The sequence below is a fragment of the Lagenorhynchus albirostris genome, chromosome 20 (assembly GCF_949774975.1).
Source record: "Lagenorhynchus albirostris chromosome 20, mLagAlb1.1, whole genome shotgun sequence".
Taxonomy (NCBI): Eukaryota; Metazoa; Chordata; class Mammalia; order Artiodactyla; family Delphinidae; genus Lagenorhynchus; species Lagenorhynchus albirostris.
This window is the reverse complement of record NC_083114.1, coordinates 59,964,841-59,984,345: the sequence shown is the minus strand read 5'-3', so window position 1 is coordinate 59,984,345 and position 19,505 is coordinate 59,964,841. Positions and strand designations below refer to the sequence as shown.

The 19,505-nt window shown below is 36.4% G+C and overlaps 1 protein-coding gene across 6 annotated transcripts in view; it reads left to right on the top strand.

Annotated features, from left to right (window-relative positions):
- Positions 1–19,505, top strand: part of HELZ (helicase with zinc finger) — a 152,963-nt gene that overhangs the window by 61,099 nt on the left and 72,359 nt on the right. For all 6 annotated transcript variants that reach the window (XM_060133081.1, XM_060133086.1, XM_060133083.1 and 3 more), the window contains 6 exons: positions 3,251–3,584; positions 4,628–4,758; positions 9,655–9,834; positions 10,377–10,481; positions 15,978–16,156; positions 19,067–19,185. In XM_060133081.1, coding sequence (XP_059989064.1) covers positions 3,251–3,584; positions 4,628–4,758; positions 9,655–9,834; positions 10,377–10,481; positions 15,978–16,156; positions 19,067–19,185 — 1,048 coding nt within the window. The remainder of the gene's footprint in view (positions 1–3,250; positions 3,585–4,627; positions 4,759–9,654; positions 9,835–10,376; positions 10,482–15,977; positions 16,157–19,066; positions 19,186–19,505) is intronic.

Below are 19,505 nucleotides of genomic sequence, written 5' to 3'. Positions count from 1 at the left end.
TCATTGCTGATTCTGAGGTAAACAAGTTACGTTTCGTTTCCCCAGAGCTTGAATGACATATCAAAGTCAGCTTTCTGGACCAGGTGGCATTTAAGCTGAATTTTGAAAAACAGGTAGAATTGTCAGGTGAAGAAACAGGACAAAGGTATTTAGTTTGAAGAAACAGGATAGGAGAATAAGAGCATAGAGTTGTGGGGGAAGCTGCAAGTCGGTCATCGTAATTTTAATGGAAGGGACGTGTGTGGTGGGGTGGTGAGATAGAAAGCTGTTTACACTTTACCCTTGGAGCCGCCTATCATCAGACTCGCATTCTACAGAGACCCTCTAGTGGTGGCTTGGAGAATAGATCTGAAGCAAGACATGGTAGGAGTTTGTTACAGTAATTCAAGTTAGAAATGTTGAGATGCAGATAATTTAGGAATAAGAGGAACTAACAGGGCTTGGTGATTGTATGATGGGGAATGAAGGTTGGCGAGAGAGACAAGGTCAAGGATAACTTGGTTTCTGGCTGGGACAACTAGGTGGATAGTGCCATTACCTAAGCTGTCTAATACACGGGAGGATTGGTTTGGGGTGGTACGTGGGGAAGTCACATGGTGATTCTCTTTTGCTTGTACTGAATTTGCAGAGCATGTAATCCAATGTGTGTATTTGGCAGTTAAGTTTACAGCCCAGAGCTGAGAGATCTAGGAGAGGGCGTCCTCGTCTTGTGAGAGCCGGCAGGGTAAGGAGAGAGCAGGGTGGATGCTTAGAAGGGGGGTGGTGCTTGGATGGAAGACGGAGGAACAGCCAGAAAAGTAGGAGGAGAACTAGGAGAGGATGACTGTACAGAAGCCAGTGGAAGAGGGAGTTTAAAGGAAACGGAAAGTGGTCGCAAAGTAATAATAACTTTACAAAAGATCAGAAAGCTGGACATCAAGTTTAGCAACAGAGAGGTCACTTGTGAATTGAGAGTGGACTGCAAGGAATCTCTTTGCTCTGAGAAGGTTGTTAATGACCACACATCAGTTATATGGATGATAAAAACAAAGTAGAAATTTAACTTCATTTGAAAAAACGTGAAAAACCTAAGGGTTCCTGTTCTTCTGTAAAGCATATATTTTATTTTTTTAAAAAAAGGAAGGTGAACATAGACTATATGTAAACTGGGGAGGGTGGTATACTTTTGTTTCATTTTATGACTTATTTTTATATGAATCCTTAGTGCACATTCCAGTCTTGAAAGAATCAAACATAAGTAGATAACATACAATCTGTGTTTCTTTAAATTATATTGTACTTTTCTAGTTTGGATCTAGTGAAATATGGATAGAGAATGAGAGAAATATAACATGATTTTTTAAAATTCCATATATATATATATATGATACACAGAGCAAGTACTCCTGGAATTCATTTGATCCTCATAGAAAGCCACGTTATTATATATTAAATTTATATTTATAATAAAGTATATTTTTACATGTCTTTTTGGAGCCTTAAGTATTCTAAGTGTTTTTTAAATATTTATCTATTTTGGGCTGCGTTGGGTCTTTGTTGCTGTGCGTGGGCTTTCTCTAGTTGCGGTGAGCAGAGGCCACTCCTCGTTGCGGTGCGTGGGCTTCTCACTGCAGTGGCTTCTCATGTTGCAGAGCACGGGCTCTAGGCGCACGGGCTTCAGTAGTTGTGGTGCACGGGCTTAGTTGCTCCATGGCATGTGGGATCTTCCCGGACTAGGGCTGGAACCCATGTCCCCTGCATTGGCAGGCGGATTCTTAACCACTGTGCCACCAGGGAAGCCCTTAAGGGTACTTTAAAATAACTAATGGAGCTTATAAACGCTATGACTTGTTATGTGCATAAATAGCTGTTCAGATGTATTATTTTCCTTAAGTGTTTTCTTATTTCTGTTAAAATATTTATCTAGTTTTACAGTTTTCTAACTTTAAAGTATATAAATGGAAACTCAAAATTTGAATATAATGTTTTAATTAGAATTGGTTTCCTAATATTGTAAGCAGTACAAATGTTTGTGTTACAGAAGTGCATAATGTTTTAGAAAAGGTTTTTTTTTCTTTTTCCTTAAGAATTTATAAGACATTCTTGACATCACGTCAAGAAAATTCAGAAAATTTCAGAAAATCACGAGAAAATACAGTAGTACCATTGAAAAGTAGCCTTTTCCACAAATGGGTATATAGATTATAAAACAGTTTTTTCATTCAAATTTTTCAAACCTTATTAAGAAAAAGGAGACAGGGCTTCCCTGGTGGCGCAGTGGTTGAGAATCCGCCTGCCGATGCAGGGGACACGGATTTGTGCCCCGGTCCAGGAAGATCCCACATGCCGCGGAGCGACTGGGCCCGTGAGCCATGGCCACTGAGCCTGCGCGTCTGGAGCCTGTGCTCCGCAACGGGAGAGGCCACAACAGTGAGAGGCCCGCGTACTGCAAAAAAAAAAAAAGAAAAGAAAAAGGAGACAGTCTTCCCATTGTTACCACTGTGTCTTCTCTCTCACAGCACCATTTCAGAGTGGCAAAGGAGAAGAGCTATTAATTAATTTAAATCTTTCTTTCATTTCATCTTTCTTGACTGTGTGAATTAATCTTGATTCTCTGTGCTTCTTGCACACACATGTTCTCTTTCATGCTCACGTGTGCTCATGGAAGTGGGAGTGAGTGCACCAGCCATTGTCTAATAAGATAGCCTTTAACTTTTCTTTCCATAATTTGGGCATGAGACCTGCCTTGATGTAGCCATGAATAAAAATGTATTCTGGATGTTATTCGCCAGCGGTATTGGAAGAGAAATTTTATGGTTAGAATCTTGGTAAGATCTACTTGGAAAGCAGCAGTTTAATAAAAGTCTGTTGTAGCTTCAGTACAGTACATTTCCTTCTGGCTTTAGGTGATTTTAAAGTCTTGATTGTCCTAATGGTATATTTAAACAGACTTTCATATTAACTAATACATGATATTTCATTTTATTAAAAAATCGTACCTAGTTTCATTTTAAATGCTCAAACTTAAAAATATGTGTATTCTTCAACACAACTAAGCATGCATTTTTATAAACTTGGAGAGTTTATTCACTTAAAGTTTTGTTGTTTCCAGCTTGGATTAAAGATAGTATATAATTTGTAGCTCAGTGGAGTGGAATTGATAATGAACCTTTAATTTTTCTATGTTTATATTTGATTCGTTTTACTCTCTTATTTAGTTTTAATGTTTTTGATGTAAAATATTCAAACTCATTTTCTACTTCTGACTTAGGTTCAACCTTAAAGTGCAATTGCAGATTCTAGCAAGCTTCATGCTCACTGGAGTTTCTGGAGGTGCAAAGTATGCTCAGAATGGACAACTTTTTGGCCGTTTCAAGCTTACTGAAACACTTTCTGAAGATACTTTGGCTGGACGGCTGGTGATGACCAAAGTCAATGCTGTTTATTTATTACCAGTCCCTAAAGAGAAGTTAGTACAGACCCAGGGAACCAAAGAGAAGGTTTATGAAGCTACTATTGAAGAAAAAACAAAAGAATATATATTTTTAAGGATATCCAGGGAATGCTGTGAAGAACTTAATCTTCGGCCTGATTATGACACACAGGTATGTTTTGAAGTGCGGCAGCTTCACTGTGGTTGTCTGTAGTCTCCCTGTCAGCAGATCCTCCTCTTCTGGTTTGTTTTCCCTCCCTCTGCCACAGCTAGAAGTGCAGTTGACTTTGAAGTATTGATTCTGGTGGGTGGAGAATTGGACCTTTGATAACTTTTAGAGAAAATTGATTCTCTTTAAGTAAAATCTAAAACATTCCAGTTTTATACGAGGTCAAGCTTTCTGATTTCTGTTTTAAATCAGCAACAGAAGAACAGATTAAAATAAACTAAGCTAGATCCTGTGGCAGTTCTTATCTGAAGTTGTATCTGCTCCTGTTCTTTTTTTTGTTTTGTTTTGTTTTTGCGGTACGTGGGCCTCTCACTGTCGTGGCCTCTCCCGTTGCGGAGCACAGGCTCCGGACACACAGGCTCAGCGGCCATGGCTCACGGGCCCAGCCGCTCCGCGGCATGTGGGATCTTCCTGGACCGGGGCACGAACCCGTGTCCCCTGCATCGGCAGGTGGGCTCTCAACCACTGCGCCACCAGGGAAGCCCTGCTCTTGTTCTTTTTGTCTTTATTGATTTTTAGGTGAACTGTGCTCAGTCTGCCATATTTAACTGGGAAGCTACTCTTTTATTCTTTTTAAATATAGCATTTGGTGAATATTATCCATTCATAGTAAATCAATACGGTGTCATAGGCCTGGTTTTAACCCTTGAGAGATGATATTTCACAGATGTTCTACTAATTTTATCAAATATATTCTTCTTAGGAATGGTGGAATCAGATAATCTTTATTTAAAGATTAAGTAATTTACAAGTGCCTCAGTTTCTTTAGATGAAAAATGAGGTTAATAATAGTATACACGTCATTGGTGCTATTAAATGGGATAATCTATGTAAAGTGCATGTTACAGTGCCTGGCACTGAATAAACAAAGCAAATATTAGGCATAGTATTATTACACTATCTCCACAGAGCACTCTAGGAAGCTGAAAAGCACTGATGTTTGCTTTAATGCTTTTAAAAAAAATTTTTTTTGTTTTGTCTTTCAGGTTGAACTTCAGTTTCAATTAAATCGATTACCCCTCTGTGAAATGCATTATGCGCTAGACAGGATCAAGGACAATGGGGTTTTGTTTCCAGACATCACTATGACTCCAACCATACCTTGGAGTCCCAACAGGTACAAAAAAGAGATATCTCATTCCAGAAGTTACATAAATTTTAAATTGAATATCTGTATCAAATAACTCATATGTTTATAAGAAGGTTTCCATATATTCTTCAAGAGAGATGTTATTAGTTGAGAAAAGAGAGTACAAGAACTCTTAGAATGAAGCATTTGAAGTTCATCATTGATTTTCTTCACTTTTCCTCAGAGTCTAAATGAGTTCTATTGCTTTTCTCAACTGCCTTAATTTAATAGAATGCCAAGCAATTTAGGAATATTCCTGAGTAGAAGCTGAATAGGGAAACTAGGGCCTTTCTAAAGTGGTTCAAATAGTTAATTTAAAATAATTTTTGAATAGGGAAGACATTTTTGTAATTTAGGAAAATGGAGGAAGTATCATGGAAGATGCTGTAAAGTTAATTGTTATGTAAATATTTTTCTGCTTAAGTCTCTTTACACATCTTTACATGTAGTTAAATATGATACCTCTGTTTTGTTTCCAGACTAACTGTAGTGACAGCTCTATGACTGCATCTTTTTTATTCTTTTACTGGATTTTATCCTCTTGGCCCCTGCCCATGCCCAGCTCACTCTACCTTTTTTTTTTTTTTAAATCTCAGTGGCTCCACAAACTAGTTTATTTTTTAATCACTTGTGTCAATCTAGTCATGGTAGCGTGGCCCTGCTCCATCTCTGACGGAGGCTCTGGTATCTTTACTGAGTGGCTTCCAAGGTCACCCTGGGTGCTGACATGAGCTGGCAGAAGGGGAAGCAGGAGCACGGAGGGCCATGTGGGAAATTTTTATGGGCCAGCCCTAGTAGTGACTTATATCATTTCCCCTCACACTTCATCTCTTCTGGTCCTAAAAACAGAACAAAGAAAAATATGCCTTATAATACAAAATCCAAGTCATTTCTTCCTTGTTCTTACTTTCCTCATTCTTGTTTTTACTGCCAAAGTTCTTGAGCAAGGGTGGCCACCCTACCTGCAGTGTATTCTCTCTCCTCGCCCCTGTGATCTTGCTCTCTGCTGCTCTCACCCTCCTGAAAGTGGTGAGTGGCATCTCATAGTGTTAGCTCTTATGTGATTCAGCGTCTCTGCATCCTTCCCTTTCCATCCCTACAGCCAGTGCGTAATTTAGAGCTGGACTATTTCAGTAGCCTTCTAGTCGGTCGTCAGTCCTGCTGTCTGTGTCTCTATTCTGTGGTCCAACCCACGTACTTCTTCCAGAGTTACTTTGCTAAAATAATCATTTCATTTCACAGCTTATAAACCTCTGAAGGGCTTCTGCTTGATATGCAGATAAAGTCTGAACATCCTAATACAGAACTCATATTATGTGGTCTCATTGACAGTGCTTCTCAACAGTATCTTTTCAGGTTTCTTTTTACTTTTTTCTTCTTACTCTCCCTTTCTTCCTTTAAATCGTCATGTTCTAGCCATATAGAATTACCTTGATGTTTGTTTAATTTGCCCTGAACTTATTTGCCTCCTTATCTTTTAAAAAATTCTTTAAAATTAAAAAAAATCGTGGTAAAATCTACATAACGTAAAATTTACCATGTTAACCATTTTTAAAGTGTGCAGTTCAGGAGTGCTAAGTGTACTCACATTGTTGTGTAGTTTATCTCTGGAACCTTTTCATGTTGCAAAACTGAAACTTTATACTCATTAAATGCTGCATTTCCCCCTCCCCCAGCCCTGTGTTCTATCTGTGTTTTTTTCTCCCTGAAATAATGTTTGCCCAATATTGATCTATTGGAGGATCTACCTGTCCTTTAAAATTTAGTCCCGCTCAAGGGCTCTCTCCTTCTAGTAAATGAATCTGCTCTTCCTTTTCATTATTACAACAAATATTTATTGATGCCTAGTATGTGCTAGGTTCAGTCAGTTTTGTACTTTCAAGCATAATTTCTCTAAAATTGATTTTTCTCAGTTGTGTACATTTCTGCTGTTCTCATTAGACTCTGAGCTTTTTAGAAGAGACCACATCTTATTTGTCTTTGAATCTCCAACACAACCTTGCACATTATTAACATATGACACATTTAAGTTAATAAGAATATCATGTTTAAAGAAGAAAATTAGGGTTTCAAATGTGAGGCTATACCAGTAAACTTATAGGCATTGACTTGATATGTTCACTTCTGAAAAATATATTGTGTATAGCAGCATATTCAAATACCACTGATTGCAAGTGTTAACTGCAAAAGTAAGGAAATGTCAAGTAGCAGAAAACTTTCAAGCAGGAAGAGATTTCATACCACTATAATTTAAATAGTAATTAAAATGTATCTAGGTCTAGGAACGCTGAGAAGCTATTAGCCATTTAAAATCTTTTCTGGAATAAGGTGGAATATAGAAAGATAAATGAAATTGAGAAATTATTCTTGAGCATGTAGTCTATAAATTAATCACAACAATGCGTCAGACCAGGAAAAAAAAAAGAACTTATGGTTCAGGGAATAAAATAACTCTTATTTTATTCAGAGTAAACTTGAAGAGACTTTACATTGTTTTAATTGTGAAATTCAGAGATGACTTTTACCAGCATGTTTATTGTAAATCTTCTTCCCTTTATTAAGCAGGTAGTATAATAAATAGAGACAATTTGTTTTACTTATTGGCTTTCTGTAAATGTTCATCATTCATGACCAGAAACTATAGCGATGACTCACATTGGTAAAGTTTCTGATCTACTCTGAAGCGTTTATTTGCACTGAAACAATTGACAAGTAGAATGGTCTATATAAATAAAATGAAGAGATATCGACATATTTTAGAATTATACCTGTAAATCTGTCACTAATCTCTTAGATTTATACTTATGTATATAATCTAATATCGATCTCATTCATAAGTTCATTAAAGTCCCCAAATTTGAGAGATTAGAGGGTATTCTAAAAACGTTTTTTGATTTTCAAAAGTGTGTGCTGGTCAAGTAATATCTTCTTTTTCTGAGATCCTCAGAAAATATTATAGTAATAGAAGTCAAAGTTAATTTTGCACTTATTGCTCAGTTATTTTTCCTAATAGCTTACATGCATGATCTTATTTGATCCTTTAAAATATCTATCTGATGCAAGTATCATTACCTCCATGTACAGATAAAGGAACCATTGGGGTCAGGTATCGTAGAATCATAGTGGTCAGGTATAGATGCAAGCGACAGTGTGTTGGATTGACTGTGGCTTAAACAAATAGAAGTAGAGGCCCAGAGCTGGGTGGTCGAGGGCTGGTACGGGGGCTCAGCAGTACCTTTGCAGACCTAGTCTCCCTTTTCTCTCTACTTAGAGAGCATATTAGTTTTCTTCGTGATGCCTGTTGTTGCCTCATGATTATAAGATGGCTTCTGCAGTTTTATTTATCATGAGCTTTTTCCAGCAAGGTGAAGGAGGAAGGCAAAGGAGCAGGAAGGCTTTCTTCTAGAGAGGCTTTGTTTTGTTTTATTGGGTATAGAAGCCCTTCTGAGGGACTTCTTTTACGTCTCGTTGACCAGAGTTGGGTCTCCAGCCACAGAGGCTGGAAAGGTAGTATTATAGCTGTCTGGGCTCAGTAGTAGAAGGAGGAAGAGACGGGCACCGCAGGTGGTTTGGGGGTAACCATTCCACAGTGTCTGCCACGTGTAGTAGCTCTGGACTTAGTACTTACCTAAAGGAGTTTCCTTATTTATAGGAGATGGAGCATTGCTAGGTACTGGCAGAATTATGAGTAAAGAAACTGGTTAATGCTGAGGGATTCTTTGGAGTTTTCGTGCATGGCTTCCAGGAAATCTAGTGCCACTGGTCAGAGTCCTTTTGTTTTTTACTTAAAAAAAGTTAAATTTCAGAAAAATAAATAATAGCATGTTTATATGCTTAAAATTGTTTTTAAAATTTGTTTTCTAAGGTTTTAAATTAGGAGAATTTTGTTTGTTTGAAGCTATCATAATATATAGCATTAGTTATAATTTTTTGAAACTGAAAGAGTTAAGAAGACTTTCCATAAATAACTAGCTTCTGTTTGAGTAGAGTGTAGCCTCACGGAGTGGGCATTTTGCTGTCTAAACTGTGTCCTCCTATTTCAGGATTATTTTGTAGGCATTTTGCAAATTTTCTAAGAGTCTCTTTACACGCCCTTCCTATTTTGGTTTACATCGCTATCATTTTTACCATAGTTGTTGCAATATTTAGTATTATAATTGTAGTTATGAGAAAGAATGCTGTTGATTCTCCACTTAGTTTGATCCCTTTCAGCATCTGCCGTCCATTTAAATCTTCAAAACTTAGCCAAGTCATAGAAGGGACACTAATAAGGTAGATTTCATTACAACAGCCATTTGTGTTGCCATGACAGGTGTTCTGTACCCAGAAAAATAGGACGTATGTATGTTATTTGTGTGTGTGAAAATAATCAGAAAACATTTCATACTGTTTGACCTTAAAAAAAACCCTGCTATTTTCTGAATTAAGAACTTTGTAAAAGTTTGATATCTCTTAACCAGTGACACAGGTTTTTCTCTTTTTCTTTTGTTTTAAATTTTACTGAGAGGTCTTTCAATGGATTAGAATTTGAAAATCAGTTAGTTTCCCTTTTCCATTTTATTTGCTATGCAAAGAAACTGCTGTTACATAGCAACTAGACTGGAAGTGTGTTGTGATGTCTCTTGGTTAGTTACCAGAATCTTTTTGCACTTGGAAAGGACAGGATAACTAAAGTGAATTTTGATCAGAGTAGTAAAACACCCTACACCGACTTTGTTGGGAATTTTTTAAAAAGTAGTTTTAGAATAAGCATTTGTTTTTATAGATGCTATGTTATGTCAGTATTTTTAATGGTTCAGTGAAATTCAAGATACTTGTGTGCCATGTTCTGCTTATGAATAAGATGCATGTGTTTAAAATAACTTACATATTAATTTTCTTTAGACAATGGGATGAGCAGTTGGATCCTCGGCTAAACGCAAAACAGAAAGAGGCTGTTCTGGCTGTTACGACCCCACTTTCAATACAGCTGCCTCCTGTTCTCATCATCGGCCCCTATGGCACCGGCAAAACATTCACCCTAGCTCAGGCCGTCAAGCACATTCTCCAGCAGCAGGAGACCAGGTGAGATGGCGTTGTGTGTGCCCTGGTCTCATCAGCAGGGCACAGTTTCTGTCCTTGTTGTGAAGACAAAGCAAGGGCTAGAGAGATGATTTTCATCTTGCTTGTAAAAATTTAAAAAAGATACAAATAAAGAAAAAGAGCCACACTCAAACCCCAAAGCACTAAAATTTGAATTCTCTGAAAACGTACTGTTTTTAAAAATTGGCAACATAGAGAATGGTAGCTTTTAAATAGTCCTCAAAACGCCAAGTCTGCTAAGAGAGTGTGATAAATGTTAGTGCCAAAAGGGTTGGGTTTTTAAAAAATAATTTTATATGATAGATTTAAAAATAATTTGGGGGAACTTATCTCCTTTACAGCTTAAAGAGTAATTAAGCTTTAGTAATAATTTCCTAAAAGCATAACTGAATAATATGTTAGAGGTTACTGAGTAGGTTGAGGGAAATGTATTATATTAAAATGGCCACTGCTTTTTTTTGGTATTATACTGCTTGAATGGTTTTGTGTTTCATCATTCTTTTTATTTGCACCATTTATTTCAGCAGGATTCTCATTTGCACCCATTCTAATAGTGCTGCTGATCTCTACATAAAGGATTATTTACATCCATATGTAGAAGCAGGCAATCCCCAGGCAAGACCTCTCAGGTATTCTTTTAAGGCTTATTATGTCTCTGTATCATACTTTATTATTCTTAAGAAAAGGTGTCTATAAAGATTTTAGTAACTTTGAGAAAACCAAAATCTTTAACTGTGCATTGGCATTTGGAGGTTATGCCTTTTGAAGAAACCATTTAAATTAAGGAAAAATTTAAAAATCTTTGACCATTCATTTCTTAAACATTAAGTAAAGAGAAAGACATCCTTTTTTAAGTTTTGTATGTAAAAAATGTGGTTACAATCTGAGCCGATTTTGATGTGTTCCTCTAAAAGCTACTATATATAAATTTATGATTAGATCAATTTTAATTAAAATTCTAGCATATTTTGCATGGCAGAGTAGTCATGCAGTGATAGTTGTTTATGGAAATAAAATTTTGACTGTGATCATGCAGGTAATTTCACAGACGCTACACATTTAGAGAAGCATGAAATTGAAGTGATTTCTGCAGCACGGTGTAACCGACTGGTACTTATAGCTCTTTGCTATCATTTAAGAGATAAAGAAAATTCTAGGTTAATACAGGTCTACTAAGTGTCTATGGATATGAAATGTTCTTAGATATAGGGTTGTGGGGGAATAAAATCCTTTTCTTCAGAAAACAATAAAGAACCATTAAATGGTTATTATACCATTTGCTCTCATTGTTATATGAATTAATGTTTAGTTTTGCCATTTTACAAACTAATATATCATGCCCTATGTTGTTCAAATACAATTATTGTTTAAAAATTAATTTCTAACCACACTTTTGAATCATAATTCACTAACTTTTTCTTTCTAGTTGAGCTTAGGCATGGAAAAATGAGGTTACGCTATTTAATTCTTTAATAACCATAAGCAAAGCCATTCGAATGATTTTGCAATTGCATTAAAAAGAACAAAAGAGAAAAAAGTGGCATGGCCTGTTAACACAGGTTTTTATGCCGTACTCTGTTTCTACTCTGAAGACAAATTAGAGAAGAAATAAGTATTTTAAGTAGAACTCAGTTTTATTTGATAAGAAAATATCACATGTGTACAGTCACTATAAATGAAAATGTGATATTTACCAATGGATAAATTCATCGAAAACTAGTTTGCTTCAGATTCTAATCTTTTTTAGCCCCTAAGTGAAATTGAGTTAGCTAGTAGCATTTTTGCTGTGAGTGTTCTTACTTCAGTGTCGATAAGATGTTTTATTGTTGGTAGAGCTTGTGTGTGTGCTTATGTTTGTGTATGTATGTTACGTAGGAACTGTGACAATCTCATTTATCATTGTACTTGGCGTGGAAACAGTGGAGTGAAGACCCCTCAAAGCTTGGTTGACCTAGCATAGGTCATTTGACATTTGGGGCAGGAGAGCTGTGGTTGATAAACACTGAACTCCATTATTTGGCTAGCATTATGTTTAGCTTTTCCCATGTAAAATTATGTTTTGGGCGTTACAATCCAACATGTAGTGCATCTAAACATGTAGGATAAGAAGTTATGTTCCAGTAGGGTCTATGTATAGTTGTAGTGGCCCAAATACAGAAACTTGCCCTCTAGCAGAAAATATTTGAATTTATTTAAATACAAATTTCATGTTATTTCATTTAATAAGTGGAATAAAATAAGAAAAGACTTGGGCCTTTATGTGGCGCTGTATTTTCGCCATAGTTTTTCTGTTCAGGAAAGATGTTAACTTGTGAATGTATTTCCTAGGAGGGTTACTACATTGAAATGTTAGGATTTATTAGCACCATCTATTATGTTAACTGAGATTAATTTATAATTTTCCTAATGGACAACAAATATGAGTGGTATGGGAGATGCAGTCGAGAAAATTAGAACGGCCGAGCACTCTGGGGAGATCAGCTTTATGTGAATTGTCCCAGAACGCAGGGGAAAGAACACAAGAGGGCCCTAAGTGTCCGCATGTGACCTTGAAGACTTGTCTCTGTGGAATAAGAGTGATGATGACAAGTTTACCTTCCCACACTGTAGCTTAGTGGGCCCTAGTAAACGTGACAAAGTAGGGAAATAGCCATAAACATTAAATAGTTAAAACAGTAAATATGTTTAAATATGCACACTTGTCGTTAAAATGTATAAAAATTCTATTAGTTGCCAGGAGTTGAGCTTAAATTATTTTGGGATGGAGGTTTTAGAATCCATTTTAATTATATTTAGTTTCAGTTTTTACTTCTTACTTTATTAGAATTAGAAGATTTTAAAATGGAATAGAGAGGAAAACAGTTTCTGTGTCTGCTTCTGAAAATCAGTAGCTGATTCTGGCAGAGTTACCACTTATTAGATAAAGGCTATCTATGGAGAAAGTGGACATTTACTGTTTTCTGGACAAATAGAAGGTATATGTTATTTTATAAAGATCTTTAAATAAATAAATAAGGTCTTTCCGATTCTGTAGTATCTTATGTAATAATATTTTGGGGGTGTTCATTGCATATGAATTCAATACATGAATAAAATTTCAGTGAATTGAAATGGTATATTACCAGACAGTCTTCTGTTTTAAATTTCAGTATAATTCATGTGGGGTATGTGGACAGTTTATTTCTAGAAATATGTAAATTACTTAGTTGGTGTCACCTTTTATACCATGGACTTGAAAGTGTCAATTCTCCAATTTTGAAAAATGTTGTTGGATGTGTTTTAAGTAATCTTATAGACAGTGTCTACCTTAAATGTTGCACAAAATGAAAGTACTGAGAAAATATTTAAGTCTTTTTTAAGTCAGCACTAGACTATTATATTTTTAACGAAATGGGCCTAATGATCAAACTTTGTATTCTTACTAACTTCATCTTGAGTTAGCTTTCCAAGGTAACTACAAAAAAGTCAGTAATGAGGCTTAGAACTTCAATTTCTATTTTTTCTTTGAGAAAGAAGCAGTGCCTGGAGTTAGATTTGATAAGTAATTTGGAAAATGAATTTTTCAATTTTATAATGAAATGTTCATTTAAGAAAATATGGGAAAGCATGAAGAATAAAAATTACCTATAACCTTACCAGTCAGAGATAACTACTACTAACATTTTACAGTTTAATTTCTAGTCATTTATATGCTTAAATACACACACGTAAGTTAATATTAATGGAATCATAATTTGTAAATACTGTTTCAGATAATTTGTAAAATGAGATTTTTCATATATTTAAAAGTAAATTCTGCTTTGCTGATTTGATTAAATATTTTTTATTAAAACCTAAAATATGTTTAAGATTTTTACATCTTTTAGGAGTGGTGTTGGTTACTTTCACAGTCCTTCCTATCATAGTAATGCTTTTAAAATACATTACTTTCCTCTATTACAATTTATTTATAAGTTAGGGACATTTATTAAATGCTTTTTTTTTTTTTTGCTTTGCTTTGCTTAAAAAAAGACAACCAGTTTTAATTGTTTAATGGAGGGTTAGAACACATGGTAGAAGATCATGAGGTTAGTGTTTGTGCATATGACATTTGAGCTGCCTTTGAAACGCTCTAGAGGAGACAGATGTCAAATAAATAGTTGGATATGCATCTTGGAGCTCAGAGGTGAGGTCTTGGCTGGAGAGAGAAGAATGTGTGAGTCATCAGGGTATTGGTGGTAATTGAAGCCATGGGCCTGGGATGAGATTGTCAGGTGAGAGGACAGAGCTTGATGAGAGCACTAAAGGCTAAGCCTTGAGGAACCAGCTTAGAGAGGTGGAAGGAAAGCAGGGAGCGGTTGAGTTATGGCAGCCGAGGGAGAGAATATTTCAAGGAGGGAGCAACCACAGAGCTGGATGCTGCTAATAAGTAACGTGATGGGCCCGGAATATGTCCAGACGATTTAGTGACACGGAAGTTTATGTCCCTTGATTGGACCCTCACAGTCTCCTAAGTTCTTTGCTGCTTCACTGATTGCTGCTTCCCAGTCTCCTTTCCTGTGTCCCTCCATTCCCCAGCCTCTACATGTGGAAGTGGTCCATCAGCCATTCTTCCAACTAGTTTCCTTTTTATCTACACTTACTCTCCAGGTGAGCTCTTCTAGTCTCAGGGTTTAAGTATGATCTCAGTTGTATATTTCTTGTCTTAGGCATTCTTCTGAACTCCAAACTTATAAATACCTCTGCTTACTGGATATCTCTACTTGGATGTCTACTACTAAATATGTCCAAAACTGAATTCTCAATTCCCACCCCAAATTTGTTCCTCCCTATCACCACTACTGCCACTCATCCAGTTTCAAAGCCATGGAACATCCTTTCTCTTAAATTCCACATCTAGTATATCAGTAAATTCTGTCAGCATTACTCTCAAAATATGCAGTGATCTGACCATTTTCACATCTCTACTGTTACCACCCTGGTTCAAGCTATCATTTTTTCTTGTCTGGATCCTTACAGCAGCCTCCTAATGGGTCTCCTTGATATTGCCCCCTCCCCCTGCCTCTCTCCCAGTCCCTGGTCTGATGGAGCAGCTGGTACTGGTTTGTGAGAGCCAGTCATGTGCATATCTTCCCAAGTTCATGTGAAATTGGCCATGATAGTAGGTTTTATACCCCAGAAACCAGCTAACACTGCAGATCAGGTCATCCCCACCCCGAAGGCTGATAATTCAACATTTACCACCACATCACTGTCCAGCCCTCTTCCTGCCTCCAAAACTGTGTATTCTGTCCAAAGAAACAGAGGGGTCCTTTAACAACCTAAGGCGTGTCTCATGACATGTGCCCTGTTACAACTCTCTGATGGCTTTCCATTGAAATCAGAATAAATCCAAAGTCTTTATGAAAGTTTGCAAGCCATGTGACTTGCCTCTGTGCTGGACCATAGTAGATACCCAGCAGATCTTTGTGATGTGGGTAGGTTAGGGAGGGGGGGAGGTGGGTGGGTGGATGGATGAGTTGTTTCTGTACCATCTTAGTAATCTGTTGTATGAGTCCTATTTCTGTTTTTCTTTTGCAATTAATAGACGAGATGCTCTTTCTTAAGATTTTTCTGATGGTCCAGAATTTAAATTCATTTTTAAATTTCCAGAACTTTAGATAGAGGTCTATTCAAATATAGGTATAAGAATATATTCTAAAGTGAAATGCAAGGAACTTCTAAATTTCTCTTGTAACTATGCAATTCACTGTATTTTATTAGCATAGATAATTAAAATATAAGTATATTTTTGTAAGAATATTCTAGGAAAAAAAAATAATTCCCAAATGGGAATGTTCTGAAGTAAAAAAACGAATGCTTATGAAACTCTGTGTGTCATTCTGTTGTAAGATTATTCTGAACACTTAAAAATAATTAGATAGTTATCTTATCATAGTGTATATACTTTCTGCTTGATTCATTTTTTGGTGGGGGGAGTTACAGTTGTATGTTAAATTCTAATCCGGTAGAGTGTTAACAGTTACCAGACTTATTTGTTAATTTCCAGGTATTGTAGTCTTAACATCATAATGTCGCTATTTTGATAATCAGGTACTGGTAAGATGTTAATAAGTATAAATAGGAAATGTTATCTTCTTTTATAGGGTATATTTCAGAAATCGCTGGGTAAAGACTGTCCACCCAGTTGTGCATCAGTACTGTTTGATCTCAAGCGCACATTCCACCTTTCAGATGCCACAGAAAGAAGATATTCTTAAGCACCGCGTGGTTGTTGTTACGTTGAATACTTCCCAGTACCTCTGTCAGTTGGACCTTGAACCTGGTATGCTGACTCAAGACACAGAAGGGGTGCCTGAATGCACAGGGCTCTGCATTCAGTTTAGATCAGGGGTTGTGTTGGCCTGTGGGCCGTATCTGGCCTACTGTCTGTTTTTGTAAATCAAGTTTTATTGGATGGAACACAATCATGCCCATTTATTTACCTATATTTTCTGTGGATTCTTTTGTGCTACAGCAGCTGAGTTGAGTAGTTGCAACAGAGATTGTATGGCCAAAAAAACCTAAAATGTGTACTGTTTGGCCCTTCACATACACAAAATTTATCAACCCCTAGTTTAGACATTTTAGTGACTGCTACTCTGTTTGTTCTCTAATTGATCAGATGGTATTTACTTACTATTGATCATGTGAAAAATTCAAATTTGGACAGTGTTGGTCTTTTTACAATTTTCCCAAGTTTTTAATTTTAAAATAGTTTTCCATTAATACAGGGTAGAGACAACAATCATGATAGGTTTTTTTATGACATACTATTAAGATTATTTAAGTACAGGAACTATGTAAAATCAAACTAATATTATACAAAGTACAGACAGATGGTGACAAGAAGTTCTGATAAATATGGCAGAACTTAACCATCAAAATGTGGTATCACTTTAAGGTAGTTGCTTTGGAAGAATATTCATTTATTACCGCTTTATTATAATTGTTGACATTGGTGTACGCTTTTTTGCTCTCTCCTTTTGGAATTGCTTTCAGAGCCAGTGACAGATTCTTTTAAGTCTCTGGAAGGTAGAGACAGTTCTCTTCATCTTGTATTCCTGGCACTTGGCCCAGGGTATAGACACCTGGAGGCCCTTGATAAACCTCTGTTTATCTTAAAGAATGAACAGTGGCCAAACTTTCTTTTTTGAGGGTAGAGTTAATTTTAGAAAAGCTTCAAAATCTTTCTGAGGCATATCTGGTAAATAAGGCAGGTTATCAAACTGAGCAATACCATTAGGGGTTGGAAAAAAAAAAGAGAGAGACGTGCCTCTCATGTAATGAGACTTATTTTTCTTGTGCACGCAGCTCATAGCTGGCTGGTGAGGGCAGTTACAAAAGCAGAGTTTCAAAAATGTTTTGAACAGTGGCTGCATCCATTGGAATGAGTTATATTTCCTCTCAGCTGACTTCTTTGATGGAACAACACTTATTTGCAATGTAAATGTTGGTATGTTTATTTAACAATCAGTCTCATTACTTCATGATTATACTCTGCATATTTGCCACGTAAATTAAATACCCAAGCCTCCTAAACAGTATAGTTTTGAGGAAGAGTAAAGAATGGCTTTGAAGAGCAAGAGTGTAGAACATTTATTGCAAGTCAACGATCTGCTTTGTTTTAGGCATTGTTTATACTTTATTTAATTCTCATATCAACTCTGTGGAGGGTTATTTTACAGCTAAGACAACCAAGGCTCAGGCTAAATCAGTTTGACTAATTCAGGTTTCTTTTACTAGCTTAAGCAACAGTATAACAATTTCATGATTTATTCAGTTCCTGATTTAAGCCTAGTTCTATTTAATTAAAATGTTATCTAATGAAAACAGATTTTTTTCACTAGTCTCAGTTTTTTCCAATTTGATCCTATAATTATATAGTCATCTTCCTTAATTAGTCTTGTAGAACAAAAAGCACAAATTCTCCTCAACAGGGAGAAAAATGCACGTGTCCAAATCATGCTTGGGCCACTGTCATTAAATAGACAACAGTTATTGATACTTGAAATGTCAACACAGCCATTTGTTTGAATGGACCGTGATGATGGTGGTGATGGTGGTGGCGGTTATTACTGCCAGTTAGTAAGGTTTAGAAAGTCCCCAACCTAGAAACAAGTTGCATTAGGAAGTTGTATAAACAGATTGTTTGGAACTTGTTGCTATCCATAGAAATAGAGGTTAGGTTCTTGGGCCAACTCACAGGAGGCTAATTAATCTAGAGAGTTACAACTGGTCAGAGAAGCTACTTTGTGTTCTTTCCTGTGCTAGTAAAAACAGGGCCCCCCTCTCTCTACCTCAGTGAGCTAGCCATAGGGGGCAACATTTACTTCTACACATTGAGACAGCAAGATTTTTCTTCTGTCTCCTCTTTTAGGGGCAAAGAGGCTTTTCCTCCTTTCTCTACACAGATTCCTGTGCCTCAGTGTGAGTGGCAGCAGTAACCCAGACGTGGGTGTTTGCATCTGGGGCATATTTGAAAATGTACATTTTTGATACTTGTGTCACTTTTGTTTTTTTCTTTTTCAGACTGGTGATAGTTTTACAGCCAGGATAGGGTCTTAGGCTAAAACATTGTATATCATCTGTACGCACACATGCATGCGCGCGCGCGCGCGCACACACACACACACACACACACACACACACACTAAACCTAAATAATCAAAATAGTGAATTTGCTAACAGATAACCTTTGTTTTTGGTCAAAGTTAGATTATCACTTTCTCCTTTATATTAGATTTTGGGTATGATTTTCTTTAATGTCTAATGTATGTGTTTAAGCTAAAGTTACTTATAAACTACCATTGTTTTATTTTTGGTGTTTTAGCAAATAAATAGTGAAAGGATTTTGGGCCTATCACTGTTTTGTTGCCAGCTTTTCTTTGTGGTGAAAAGCTGCTATCTTGCACTTTTAAAGTCTTTTTTATGTGTCCTGATTTAACTGTTAGTCTTGGGGCCATTAGTACCAGATGTCATTTACATATCTATTGTTGAGTAAAATAGTTATTCCTTTCAACTTCTATTTTTAAATAATGATTTAAATATATGATCTTCTAAATTGAGGACTGGCATTAAAAGTACTCACAGCTCTTAAATCAGGACACTAAACTCTTTCCTTAAAAGAAAAACACTACTCCTCCCTTTATCACTGCTGTAATATGCGGTCCTGTGTTTATACTGTACTTCGCAGGGTTTTTTACACACGTTCTATTAGATGAGGCTGCCCAGGCCATGGAGTGTGAAACCATTATGCCCCTAGCATTAGCAACTAAGGACACGCGGGTTGTCCTGGCTGGTGACCACATGCAGGTGAGTGCCCTCTGAGTCACCGTGTTGAAAGAAACTTCTGTTATATTTTGATGTTTAATATTTTGTTTTCTAAAACAGCCTATGAAATTGTGCCATGCATGTCAGTTTAAGTACTTTAAATATCTCTATACTAATAGTGGAAAATGTTGGTGTTTCTGAAGGAAAATTGCTACCCCACCCCACTTTTTTTCCTTCTTTGGCTAGAGACTGGAATGAATGAGTCTATCAGTGTTCTAATTGTCATGTTTATTAATTTGAAGTTCCGTTCTCTGTAGTATGAATATTTGATTCTTACTTTTCTTTATCAAATAAATTTAAAT